Source organism: Hemicordylus capensis, chromosome 14, assembly GCF_027244095.1.
Source record: "Hemicordylus capensis ecotype Gifberg chromosome 14, rHemCap1.1.pri, whole genome shotgun sequence".
NCBI lineage: Eukaryota > Metazoa > Chordata > Lepidosauria > Squamata > Cordylidae > Hemicordylus > Hemicordylus capensis.
Genome location: NC_069670.1, coordinates 4,999,123 through 5,013,074, shown reverse-complemented (window position 1 = coordinate 5,013,074; position 13,952 = coordinate 4,999,123). Strand labels below are relative to the sequence as shown.

General features: G+C 50.8%; 1 protein-coding gene across 1 annotated transcript in view; it reads left to right on the top strand.

The window, feature by feature from the left end:
* The window catches only part of POLA2 (DNA polymerase alpha 2, accessory subunit), a 35,392-nt gene that overhangs the window by 6,494 nt on the left and 14,946 nt on the right, over positions 1 to 13,952 (top strand). The window contains exons 6-14 of the mRNA XM_053277623.1: positions 191 to 384; positions 2,088 to 2,176; positions 2,812 to 2,967; positions 4,791 to 4,853; positions 6,388 to 6,430; positions 7,752 to 7,876; positions 8,868 to 8,906; positions 10,898 to 10,971; positions 13,342 to 13,450. Coding sequence (XP_053133598.1) covers positions 191 to 384; positions 2,088 to 2,176; positions 2,812 to 2,967; positions 4,791 to 4,853; positions 6,388 to 6,430; positions 7,752 to 7,876; positions 8,868 to 8,906; positions 10,898 to 10,971; positions 13,342 to 13,450 — 892 coding nt within the window. The remainder of the gene's footprint in view (positions 1 to 190; positions 385 to 2,087; positions 2,177 to 2,811; positions 2,968 to 4,790; positions 4,854 to 6,387; positions 6,431 to 7,751; positions 7,877 to 8,867; positions 8,907 to 10,897; positions 10,972 to 13,341; positions 13,451 to 13,952) is intronic.

Sequence of the window (13,952 nt, the reverse complement as noted above, 5' to 3'; positions counted from 1 at the left end):
GAGAAACTTAAGTATGTAGTACCCCGCTCTGGGCTCCTTAGAGGAAGAGCGGGATATAAAATGTAAATAATAAAATAAAATAAGTACATCATTGTAATAAAGAATGCGTCGGTGCTTGAAATATTAGTACCAGTGAAGATGCGTGGACATATATTTTCATTATTTTTGTTTAAATTCTCCCTTTCCCCAGTGCTACCCCTTCCCGGAAGTACAGCTCCCGAATCGGACGCGGGGAAGTGGTGGTCTCCTTTGGTTCGGCGCTGGGCACCTCCTGGGTGGGCAATGGTGGTGTGGCCACCACTGTGCGGCCGTTCGGCTCTGCCGAAGGTTCTCTCGCGAAGCCCTACAAGTTCATGTTTCAAGACCTCATGGAGAGCCGGGAAGGTAACTTCTGCTCGTGCTTGTGTGAAAACGAGCCACCTCCTGTGGCTCTCTGGGTTCCTCTGAGCGAAGCCCCTGGGCGTGGAGCAGTGGGGCTTGCGTGGCGCTTCCTAACGGCTTGTTTTCGGTGCCAACCTCTTTGAGGACTTTTGTTGATAGGCGGTACAGGGTGGGCCGCGGTATTCGCGGGGGTTCCTTTCTCCGCAGTGGCCACGGGTAGCGAAACCGCCACTACAGAGTCATTAACACCTCTGGGATTGGGGGGAGGGGGGTGTTTCGGTACTTGGAGGCCTGGAAATCTTACAAAAAATGGCAAAAACAACCTCCAAGTAACGTGCGCTCCTGTGCTCCGCGGGCCTCCCGCAGTCCAGCAATATCCCCCAGAAGTCCAAATTTTGCCATTATTCTGCAATTTTTTTTAAAAACGGTTTTTCTTAACAGAACGAGCCACAAAAAGGCTTGTGTGCTTAAAATGGCAGAGGGAAATGACTTTTGAGGTCATGCCTGGCAAACCCCGCCCCCCCATGGCTGCTTGAGACAAAATCTGGGGCGGAAGTGACCGTGGACACTTCTGGCCCTCTAGGAGCCACGGATACGTGGGTTTTAACCGCATCGTATCCACGGATCCTGGAAATGGGCGTCGATTCGATACCTCACGAATCCTCGATTCCACAAACAACAAAGTTCTCCTGTACCATATTTACCTGAATCCTAGACTAAGTTTGTTCTGAGCGCTTTAATTTTATAAATTGTGGGTGGGGGTTTACCTTGAATTCAGAGTCTGTTCCTTTTGGGTAGACAGAGGTATAACTTGTATTTAACTTCTGTTTTTAAGGGGGCCAACTTAAATTGAAGGCCATCTTCTCTTTGGGTAAATATAAAGTTGACAAGTACATAGGAAGCTGCCATATACTGAGTCAGACTATTGATCCATCTAGCTCAGGATTGTCTACACAGACTGGCAGCGGCTTCTCCCAGGTTGCAGGCAGGAATCTCTCTCCTCTATCTTGGAGATGCTGCCAGGGGGGGAACTTGGAGCCTAGCTGCTCTTCCCAGAGCGACTTCATCCCCTCAGGGGAATATCTTACAGTGTTCACACTTCTAATATGGTCACCCCTTGCTGACTGCGGGTTCCCCTATCGCGATTTTGAGTATCTGCGACTGGAAATTGTCGCAGTTCTTGCCAACCATGACCCGAGTATCTGTGGATTGGCAAGATTTTTTGGCAATTTGGGGGGGGGTCTTCTTGATTCTGGGGGGTTGGGTGATTTGGGGGAGTTTGGAGGCAATTTGGGGGGGTCATGGGGTAATTCTCAGGGGTTCCCTTTCACTCCTCTTACTGACTCGTGGTGATTTGGAGGGATTTTTTCTATGCTTTTATTGTATTTTGTGGCGATTCCCCCTAATAGTTTAATAGATTCCCCCTAATAGATTCCCCCTAATCAATAGTTTGCCATTGATTTCCATGGCTCGCCCACTGCGAATTCACCAACCACGAGGTTTTCCTGGAACTGGACCCTTGTGGTTGGTTAGGGATGACTGTACATACTAAAATTAATAAGTTTCTGGTGCTGTGCGCCATTTTGGAAGCCTTGCTGAAAAGTAGCCCAAAAGTTTCAAACACAAATGCTCTACAAACTGCCCTCTCCTTTGCTTGATGTTGACATGACCTCCACCTTATCTTCCCTTTCCTCCCCTTTCTATAGTGCTGTCTTTCAAGATTGAAGAGCTTGGCAAAGCGCTGCAGGAGCACTACAAAATAGAAGAATTCTCCTCTCTGCTCATCCCTGCGCAGGTCAGCTCTACTGTTAAGACACCGGGTGTCCTGGTGTGTCTTGGGTTTTCGGAGTGGGGACGATTGCTTCCAGCTAAGTCTCATAGGCAGGCGCTCAGCTATGTTTTTTGCCTACACATCTCACCTAAGCACCATTAATGTGGACAGTCCTTAATATTATATTGATCTGTATCCCACCCTTCCTCCAAGCTAGGGATGTGCATGAACCCGTTCGGTGGACCTCCGAATCGGTTCGAACCTCCGAATCGGTTTGAACCGGCTGTACGGCCGGTTCAAAGGCGGGGGGTCGCACTTTAAGGGCAGGGGAGGGTGCACTTACCCCTCTCTCTACCCAACGCTCCATTATTCAAGGCACCACAGTCTCTTCTCTGTATCGTTCCAATTTTCGTATATGTGCTTCCGAAGCGAGCATGGCACCACAGTTAAATTTCTGGCACCTTGGCTCCCTGGCGCCTGGGATTTGTCAGGCCCTGCTGTATGTGGAGTTCTCTTCTCTTCTCTGCACAACAGTCCTGCGAGTAGGCTAGACCTGAGAGACTCTCGGTGACATGGAGATATGCTTTGTTGCAAGAAGTGTCAAATGTTGGGCTAAGGGTTGAAATGTTTCTTTGGCTTGTGTATTTCATGCCGTGAAGGAGCCGGTGGTGGTTCTGGGCCAGATTGGCTGTGACTCCAATGGGAAACTGAATGCCAAATCCATCATCTTGGAAGGAGATCAAGAGCACTCCTCGGGAGGGCAGGTTCCCGTGGATGTATCGGAGCTTCCGGAATATTCCCTCTTTCCCGGACAGGTGAGGCTTCCAGGCTTCAGGGATACGTCTCTGGTTTTTAGAAGACTAACTTGTAAATCTATGGAGCTGCTTTCTACAGAGCCGGACCCGTGGTCCATCTAGCTCAGGGGGTCCCAGCCAGGGACACAGGTCTTGTGGTAGCGAGGATGAATGGCCCCCCTTTGCTAAGCAGGGTCCACCCTGGCTTGCATTTGAATGGGAGACGACATGTGTGAGCCCTGGAAGAGCACTTTATAAATAAATATTGTGTGTGTGTGTGTGTTTTCATGGTTTCTTGGCGTTAATGTTTCAGTGTTTGATTTTAAGGGTTTAAATGCCACTTTTATGGAATTTTATTGTATTTTAACTTTTGTAAACTGCCTTGAGATTAGTTTTGAAAGGCGGTCTAAAAATTAAATAATAAAATAAAGGGATTCCCCTTCAGGGATGGAGCTGCTCTGGGAACAGCAGAAGGTTCCAAGTTCCCTCCCTGGCAGCATCTCCAAGATAGGGCAGAGAGAGATTCCTGCCTGCAGCCTTGGAGAAGCCACTGCCTGTCTGGGTAGGCAATACTGAGCTAGATGGACCAAGGGTCTGACTCCGTCTAGGGCAGCTTCTGATGTTCCTAAATCAACACAATGTGTTTGTAATGCCACCTCCCTTCTGTCCTTTAAGAAGCGTTTTGAAAACTTATTTATCTTGCCAGGCTTTTAGTTTTGTGTGTGTCTGTGTCTGTGTCTGTGTCTCTGTCTGTGTCTGTTTCCCCCCTTTTTAGTCTTGTTTTCGTTGTTTTTAATTTATGTAAACTGCTTCGAGACTATAGTCAATAAACTTGCTAATAAATAAAATAAACACATTCATTCAGGGAGGAGAGCTGGTCTTGTGGAAGCAAGCATGAATAGTCCCCTTTGCTAAGCAGTGTGTGCCTTGGTTTGCATTTGAATGGGAGACTACCTGTGTGAGCACTGTCAGAGATTCCCCTTCGGGGATGGGGCCACTCTGGGAAGAGCACCCGCCTGCTTGCGTGCAGAAGGTTCCCGGTTCCCTCCCTGGCAGCATCTCCATTATAGGGCTGAGAGAGATTCCTGCCTGCAACCTTGGAGAAGCCGCTGCCAGTCTGGGTAGACAATACTGAGCTAGATGGAACAAGGCTCTGACTGGCAGAAGGCCATTTCCTAGGTTCCGATGTCCAAGGGTCTCTGTTTCTATATCAGGCTTCTTTTCATCTCTTCCATTTACTTGAAAGTCCTGGAAGAATTGTGGGGGCATCCCCCCCCCCATCTTCTCCCTCATTTCAGCCTTGTCTTTCCCTCTTTGGGGAGGAAGTCGGGGCCAAGTTGTGTCCTGACCCAAGCAGGATTAGAACCTTAGGAACATAGGAAGCTGCCCTATACGGAGTCAGACCATTGGTCTATCTAGCTCAGTATTGTCTTCCCAGACTGGCAGTGGCTTCTCCAAGCTTGCAGGCAGGAGTCTCTCTTGGAGATGCTGCCAGGGAGGGGACTTGGAACCTCGACGCTCTTCCCAGAGTGGCTCCATCCCCTGAGGGGAATAGGGAATATCTTCCAGTGCTCACATTTCTAGTCTCCCATTCATTTTTGCAACCAGGGTGGACCCTGCTTAGCTAAGGGGACAAGTTATGCTTGCGACCACCAGACCAGCTCGCTCCACTTCCTGTCCAGAGCTGGGTAAGAATCAGCTCTGTTCTGACCCCCGCCCCCCCGAAGATGTCTCCCTCCCAAGCAGGGAGCAGTTGGGGCTGGTGGAGGAGAGCATTGTTGCCGATAGGGCCGCAAAGCCCCCTTGCCTCGTTCCAAAATCTCTCTCCTCTCTCCACCCTACAGGTTGTGGCCATGGAAGGGATGAACAGTACTGGTGGACGGCTGGTGGCATCCAAGCTCTACGAGGTGATGCAACCTCTCTCTCTCTCTCTCTCTCTCTCTCTCTCTCTGTGGTTCTGAATGGCTCTCTAAGTGGTCCCTGCATCCCCCGCCCTTTCAGGCTTTATAGGCAGAGCCAGGATTTCTGCCTCTCTTCACAGCAGCTCCATTGGGGGGGAGGCGGCAGGAGGAGAGGCAGGCGCTCGAAATGCAAACATCCTGGTTGAATGGGGGACAGGGTATTCTGAATGGGGGAGAGGAAACGGGGGTTCCGTTCTCTGATACGACTGCAGATACGGAAACTTACAGATATGGATACGACCGCAGATACGGGAGCGGGGGTTCCGTTCTCCGATACGACCGCAGATACGGAAACTTACAGATACGGATACTACCGCAGATACGGGAGCGGGGGTTCCGTTCTCCGATACGACCGCAGATACAGAAACTTACAGATATGGATACTACCGCAGATACGGGAGCGGGGGTTCTGTTTTCCGATACGACCGCAGATACGGAAACCTACAGATATGGATACTACCGCAGATACGGGAGCGGGGGTTCTGTTTTCCGATACGACCGCAGATACGGAAACTTACAGATACGGATACTACCGCAGATACGGGAGCGGGGGTTCCGTTCTCCGATACGACCGCAGATACGGAAACCTACAGATATGGATACTACTGCAGATACGGGAGCGGGGGTTCCGTTTTCCGATACGACCGCAGATATGGAAACCTACAGATATGGATACTACCGCAGATACGGGAGCGGGGGTTCCGTTTTCCGATACGACTGCAGATACGGAAACCGTGAATACTGGGTTATTGGGACCGTGGAATCACGGGGGTTAAGTTCCCTAAGTCCCAAGAGTTAGTTAAAAGTGCCGGCGGGGGGGGGGGGGGAGTGCCCTACCATGCTCTGCAGGTCTCCGCATGCTCAGCAATGTCCCCCAGTCAAAAATAGTCCAATTTTGATTTTCTCCCCCCCCCGCCGCATGATTTTTCGTGGTTCCCCTCCTCCTGAGGAAATGAGCCACAAAATGTCTCCGATTCGCAAAATGGTGGCCAGAAATGACCCTCCGGTCATTCCCAACCCGTGGATATGTGGAGTTGAAACCCTTTTTTGCCGGCTTTCATTCACATTCTTATTTTATTTTATTGCCAGCATGGTGTAGTGGTTATAGTGCTGGACTAGGACCGGCGAGACCCGAGTTCCAATCCCCCTTCAGCCATGAGACTTGCTGGGTGACTCTGGGCCAGTCACTTCTCTCTCAGCCTCACCTACTTCACAGGGTTGTTGTGAGGAGAAACCCGAGTATGGAGTGCACCGCTCTGGGCTCCTTGGAGGAGGAATGTAAATAGTAAAATAAATTTTAAAAAAATAAGTGTTTTGTTTTGTATTTAGATTTTATATCCCACTCTTCCTCCAAGGGAAGAGTACTACGTACACTGTTTTATGTGTTGTGTGGAATGTTGTACGCTGCCTAGAGATGTGCATATCGGGCGGTATACAAATATGACAAATATTTTTCTTCTTCTTCTCTCTATCTCTTCAGGGGGTTCCACTTCCTTTCCATAAGTCTGCCGATCAAGCTGAAGGTGAGTTAAACTTAGCGTTTCGCTTTTTAAGGGAAGTGGGTGCTGGGAGAACTGTCCACGCTCTTGGAAGAACTGGGCTTGATAGAAGATGGAGAAGGGTGCCCTGGAAAGCCTCACTGTCTGAGGGGATTCGGGGCCATCAGGACCCCAGACAGGTGAAGCAAGGGGGCCGTGCAGTAGCTTGAGCCTGGCGTGAGCTGTTTGCTGTGCAAATCAGCCAAGGGAGTGATTCTCTCCTATTTAGCACGGGGAGAGCGGCTGGCCCTATCCGTCCCCAGCACAGCATCCCTCCAGTGGCTGTTGCTGGTATCTGCCTTACGATTCTTTTTAAATTGTGAGTCAGGGGGCCGTTGTATTTGTTACGATTTATCACAGTTATTTATTTTTCTGTGTAAAGCGGCACTTTGAACTTTGGTTGAAGAGCGGAATATAAATATTTGTGGTAGTGGTAGGGAGCAAGGAATAATAATGTTATTGGCCACCCCGTAATGGGGGTTATGGTGCGGGAGGAGAACTAGTCTTGTGGTAGCGAGCGTGAATTGTTCCCTTTGCTAAGCAGGGCCCACCCTGGTTTGCATTTGCATGGGAGACTACCTGTGTGAGCACTGTGAAATATATATATATATATATATATATATTTATTTATTTATTTATTTTGCATTTTATATCCTGCTATTCCTCCAAGGAGCCCAGAGCAGTGTACAACATACTTAGGTTTCTCCTCACAACAACCCTGTGAAGTAGGTGAGGCTGAGAGAGAAGTGACTGGCCCAGAGTCACCCAGCAAGTCTCATGGCTGGATGGGGATTTGAACTCGGGTCTCCCCGGTCCTAGTCCAGCACTCTAACCACTACACCATGCTGACTTCTGAGGATGGGGCCACTCTGGGAAGAGCACCCGCACGCTTGCCTGTTCCAGCATGGTTCTAGGTTCCCTCCCTGGCAGCATCTCCAAGAGAGGGCTGAGAGAGATTCCTGCCTGCAACTTTGGAGAAGCCGCTGCCAGTCTGGGTAGACAATCCTGAGCTAGATGAACCAAGGGTCTGACTCAGTATATGGCAGCTTCCTATGTTCCTAAATACAGGCATGTATTTAGGGAGGGCCTTTGCCATTGGAAACCGGGCTCTACTTCCATGTTGGGTCCTTCCTTCACATATCTTCGCAGGCCTAGGCTAGAAATTCGGCTTTTCAGTTTTTATGTCTTTATTGGAAGCTCTTGCACAGAGGCCGTGCCGTGAGCATTTCCCTCGTCGCCGTCTTGGTTCGCAGTGGCAACGGATGTCCTCCTCCCACTCTTTTAACAGCCCTCTCCCCCCTTTCAGACGCGGAGATGCAGATGGTCTTGGTGGCCTGCGGCCCGTACACCACCTCCGACAGCATCACCTACGACCCCATGCTGGACCTGATCGAAGTGATCAAGAAGGACAAACCGGACGTTTGCATTTTGGTAAGGGCGGCACTGCCCTGTGATCCCGGGGCCGGTGTGCATGCGCTAACAACGACGACAAATGTTTTTAGGCCGCTTTTCAACCAAAGTTTCCCAAGCAGTTTACACGGAGAAAATGATCGATAAATAAGATGGATCCCTGTCCCCGATGGACTCACAGTCTAAAAAGAGAGCCAGCGTGGTGTAGTAGTTAGAGTGCTGGACTAGGACCGGGGAGACCCGAGTTCAAATCCCCATTCAGCCATGAAACTAGCTGGGTGACTCTGGGCCAGTCCCTTCTCTCTCAGCCTAGCCTACTTCACAGGGTTGTTGTGAGGAGAAACTCAAGTATGTCGTACACTGCTCTGGGCTCCTTGGAGGAAGAGCAGGATATAAATAATAATAATAATAATAATAAGAAACCTAAGGCAGATACCAGCAACAGCCACTGGAGGGATGCTGTGCTGGGGGTGGAGAGGGCCGGTTGCTCCCCCCTGCTAAATAAAGAGAATCAACGCCCAGTGCGTTAAGGGGGTCGGTGTAAGTGTCAGATCCCAGGCGCCAGGGAACCATGGCATTTAGAAATGTAAGGCTTGGGCTAGGGCATTTAGGGGAAGGGTTTATGTAATAAAACCTCTATTTGTCCCAGGCAACCCTGTTTGTGTTCAAAGGATGTTGCCCGTAACGGGGATAAAGAGGAGCCCGTTTGGCTCTCTCCCTCCGCAGTGTCTTGTTACTGGGCCCAGTAACTTTGCCAAGGGGCCACCACTCTCTGGGCCCCATGCATCTTGCTCTGGCTCCTAGATCCAAAGAGGATCAGTCTAGCCCCCCAGGACACTGATCACCGCTGGAACGTGCTTGGCTTTCCCAGCCGCTTTCCTGCGGTCCTCGTCTCGGAATCCGAGTCCTCCTTTTCCTGCTGCTGTTAGTTCATCGCCGGGGCCCTCGGAGGGCCTTGATGAGGGTGTTGCCCTCCCCTCTTCTGACCCTTGGTTTCCTCTGATTGTTGCAGCTGGGCCCCTTCCTTGATGCGAAACACCAGCAAGTCGAGGTGAGTTCAGAGTCGAAGGGATGGAGCCGCAAATGGCGCCGGGAGGCGTGCAAAGTGTGTTTGGGGGCTGATGTCCTGCTTTTCTTTGGAAACTGGCAGTGGGGGTTCCTGTCAGCATCGTGGCCAGGGCTGTGGAGGCGGGGGCTCCTCGGAGATCTTCCCAGTTCCTCCCTGAAATGTTTAGCTTTTTTAAAATTTTAAAATCTTCCAAAAAACCCCCAAAAAACGCTTTATTGGGAAAAAAAGATTAGGGGAAAAACCGGACAGCACTTTAAATTGTTTTCTGCGGGAACTTAAATTTGCTCCAAATTTGGTGGCGTAATAGACATGTTGTTCTAAGAAGCGAAACATGAAAAAAATAAATAAATCTGAACGCAGGATATGAAAATAGGAACAGGGGAACCACGTTAATCGTGGACTCTACATCTGCGGTTTCGTGGCTCCACGGTTAAGTAATTGGCACCCAACCTTGGTATACATGGAAAACGGCCCCCAAAGGGTTGATTTTCACGTATCTGTGGGTGGGAGGAAGGGACCTCTGAGGTCATTTCTGCCTGCGGTTCTGTGTAAGGCAGCTATTTTCTGGCTTTTTTTTTCTTTTTTAAAAAAAACAAAAAAACTCACAATCTTTTGGCAAAAAACCCCATCAAATGGCAGTATAAGGGGGCATTGCTGGACAGTTGGGGACATACTGAGAATGGTAGGGCACTTTTGCCTGTGATTTTTGGACAGTTTTACTTATTTCTGGCACCTCTTTTGAGTCCCTCCGGGAACCTAACCCTCCCGATCCCATAGACACAATTACTCAGTATTCACGGTTTCCTCATCCACAGTAATTGCGGAGAACGGAATCCCCACGAATACTGAGGTTCTGGTCTATTCTATATTTTTGTATGAAAATATAAAAAACAACAACATAAAAATAAGTTGCTCTGCCATAGAGTTGACTGCCATAGAGCCAGTGTGGTGTAGTGGTTAGAGTGCTGGACCCGAGTTCAAATCCACATCCAGCCATGAAACTCACTTGGTGACTCTGGGCCAGTCACCTCTCTCTCAACCTTCGCAGGGTTGTTGTGAGGAGAAGCATAACCATGTACCTCGGGGGTCCTTGGAGGAAGAGTGGGATAGAGATGTAAAGTAAATAAAATCAGTGTCGCTGAGATATGTTTAGGTAGGGGACACACACACACACACACACACACACACACACACACACACACACACACACACACACACAGCAGATTCTCACGACCACCAGCATAGCAGTAAGCCAATAGTTCCTCAATAAACAGTTGAGCTGCCAGAGCGCCCCTTCCTGACAGGTTTTGATGCTGGCACCCACCCAAGTCCAGTTCCTGAGGTTCTCCCCAGTCCTGCCCCCAAGATAGGTGAAATTACATAGGAACACAGGAAGCTGCCATATACTGAGTCAGACTATTGGTCCATCTAGCTCAGTATTGTTTTCACAGACTGGCAGCGGCTTCTCCAAGGTTGCAGGCAGGAATCTCTCTCAGCCCTATCTTGGAGAAGTCAGGGAGGGAACTTGGGACCTAGATGCTCTTCCCAGAGCGGCTCCACCCCTGAGGGGAATATCTTACAGTGCTCACACATCAAGTCTCCCTTTCATATGCAGCCAGGGCGGACCCTGCTTAACTAAGGGGACAATTCATGCTTGCTACCACAAGACCAGCTCTCCTTTCCAAGTTGGGCAAAGAAGTTGCCCAAGTTGGGCGAAGAGTCTCGGGGACCGATACGGTTCGGTTCCGATGCCGCCCCGCCCCCGAGGACACCTGCTCTTGAGTGAGGCGTTAGCGGCTGACCCCCATGCTGGAGGTTGTGTGGATCTACCCACAGCCTTTGGGGGGATGCAAGAGGCTCCTCCTGAATGCCCTTCTTTTACTTCAGGGTAAATCACCCCCCAACCACCCCCAGCCTGGCTTTCCCCAGCCAAACAAAGCACGGTTTCTTTCTCTCTCGTTTGCTCCTCTCAGAAGTCCCAGCTCACGGCCCCCTTTGAAGAGGTCTTCAAGCACTGTGTGAAGATGATCATTGAAGGGACGAGGAGGTAAGGCCCCGATCCGCCCTCTTATTGTATGTATTCCGTTTACCTACCGCCTGATTCCAAAGGCTCTAAACAAGACCTGCTCAACTCATAAGAACCTAAGAACAGCCCTGCTGGATCAGGCCCAAGGAGGCCCATCTAATCCAGCACCTTGTTTCACACAGTGGCCCACCAGATGCCTCTGAGAAGCCCACAGGCAGGAGTTGAGGGCAGGCCCTCCCTCCTGCTGTTGCTCCCCTGCAACTGGGACTCAGAGGCATCCTGCCTTTGAGGCTGGAGGTGGCCTGTAGCCCTCTGACTAGTAGCCACTGATAGACCTCTCCCTCCATGAAGTTATCCATACCCCTCTTAAAGCCAACCAGGTTGTTGGCTGTCACCACGTCTTGTGGCAGAGAATTCCACAAGTTGGAACTCCCTGCAGCAGTTGGCCTACGACTCCCATAAGCCTTGGCTATTGGCCACGATTGCTGGGGATTGTGGGAGTTGTAGTCCAAAAGCAGCGGGGGTGGGGGGAGGCCAAAGTTGAGCAGGCCCTGCTCTAAGCGGAATCTCTCCCAGCCCTATCTTGGAGATGCCGCCAGGGAGGGAGCTTGGAACCTTTTGCATGCAAGCATGGAGGTATTCTTCCCTGAGGGAAATATCTTACAGTGCTCTCATGTAGTCTCCCATTCTAATGCAAACCAGGATGGACCCTGCTTAGCAAAGTGGATGATCCATACTTGCTACCACAAGACCAGCTCTCCTCGCCTCCCTTGAGGTTCTCTCCCCTTAGGAAGCTGCTGTCTATTGAGTCCATTGCTCCATCTAGCTGAGTATTGTCAACACAGACTGGCAGCGGCTTCTCCAACGTTACTGGCAGGAGTCTCTCTCAGCCCTGTCTTGGAGATACCCGGGAGGGAACTTGTAACCTTCTGCATGCAGATGCTCTTCCTAGAATGGCGGCCCCATCCCCTACAGGACATATCTTACCGTCCTCACATGTAGTCTCCCATTCAAATGCAAACCAGGTGGGCTCTGCTTAGCAAAGGGGACAATGCGTGCTTGCGGCCATCTCCCTCCCTCCCTGTCTGAGTTACCCTGAGGTGAAGGCAACAAAAGACAAAACCCTCCTTCTTTTCTGCCCGCTTCTTGGGTTGAGCTCCAAGTGCCCGCCTTCCTTTTCATCTCTTGCCAGTATTTGTTGTCTGGTCAGCATCTGTCCTCTTAATGTGTTGGGTTGTTTTTTGGGGGGGGGTTGATTTTTGTTTTGCAAAATGCCAAGGGACAGTGAAGACTGTCCTGCATTGACACAAAGCTGCTGCCTCTGCCTCCCAGGGCAGTTTTTGTTGTTGAAGGCAACAACATTGAAGATGATGATGATGAAGAATTCGATTTCTATACCACCCTTCCAAAAATGGCTCAGGGCAGTTTACACAGAGAAAGAATAAATAAATAAGATGGATCCCTGTTCCCAAAGGGCTCGCAATCTAAAAAGAAACATAAGACAGACACCAGCAACAGTCACTGGAGGGGTGCTGTGCTGGGGATGGATAGGGCCAGTTGCTCTCCCCCTGTTAAATAAAGAGAATCACCATGGTAAAAGGTGCCTCTTTGCCAAGTTAGCAGGGGTTACATGCTGGATGATTCAGCCTGGCCAAAAAGGCAGGGACGAACTGTCTCCTGAGTAGGGATGTGCATGAATCGATTCGGAGCATCCAGCAGGCACACGCCGAATCGTTTTGGTGGGGCTCAGAGGGCACAGCTATGCCGAGTCGAACCCTTGGTCCGTCTGACCTCTGCACTGACTGCCAGCAGCTCTAAATAAAGTTTATTTATTTAACTAATGTATTTGTATAGAGGACTGCTGGTCTTGAGGTAGGAAGCATGACTTGTCCCCTTAGCTAAGCAGGGCCTGCCCTGGTTGCATCTGAATGGGAGACTTGATGTGTGAGCATTGGAAGATCTTCCGCTTTAGGGGATGGAGCCGCCCTGGGAAGAGCAGAAGGTTCCAAGTTCCCTCCCTGGCAGCATCTCCAAGATAGGGCTGAGAGAGACTCCTGCCTGCAACCTTGGAGAAGCCGCTGCCAGTCTGTGATGACGATTCTGAGCTAGATCGACCATTGGTCTGACTCCGTATATGGCAGCTTCCTCTGTTCCGCCCCAAACGCTAGTCTCTTTCCAGCCCACCGGAAGAAGATTCTAAACTGGGTCTTCCTGCCTGCCACCCAGACTCTCCCCCACCCCGTGCCCAGGCAAAATGCCGTTCTCTGCATGTCGAGATGTGTCTTTTCCCGGGTTTGCTGCTGAAACGGCTGCCCCTTTGCTCCTCTCTGATGTCCTGCTTTTTAACAAAACTGTTTCTCTCTCTTTCTGTGTGTGTGTGTGTCCCGGCAGTGCTGGATCACGTCTCGTCATCGTTCCTTCTCTGCGCGACGTCCACCACGACTGCATCTATCCTCAGCCGCCTTTCAGCTCCTACGAGCTGTCCAAAGAGGACAAGCAGGTATGTCCCGCTGCCCAAGAAGCCTGGTCTAGTTGGCGGGTGTGTGTGTGTGTGTGGGGGGGTGGATTTCTGGGTGGATCTCCCGGGGTCACCGGTGGTGGTAGCGCCGAGCTTTGTCTGTTAAGAACCCGGGAACTCCTTGTAGGCTTTGGGGGAGCTTCTTGCTGAAAGCTGAGTCACGGCATACAGCCTCTCTGCCCACCTGTGCCAGATTTCTCTGCTGTGTGTATGTTGGGGCTGACCCAAAATGCCCCCCGCATCTGCTCTGGGGAGGTGTCGGGAGGGGTTCACCAGCACCAGTGGGGTTTCTCCCCAAAGCCCCCGCTCTTTTCCCTCTCGCTTCCCCCGCTCTTTTCCCTCTCGCTTCCCCCGCTCTTTTCCCTCTCGCTTCCCCCGCTCTTTTCCCTCTCGCTTCCCCCGCTCTTTTCCCTCTCGCTTCCCCCGCTCTTTTCCCTCTCGCTTCCCCCGCTCTTTTCCCTCTCGCTTCCCCCGCTCTTTCCCC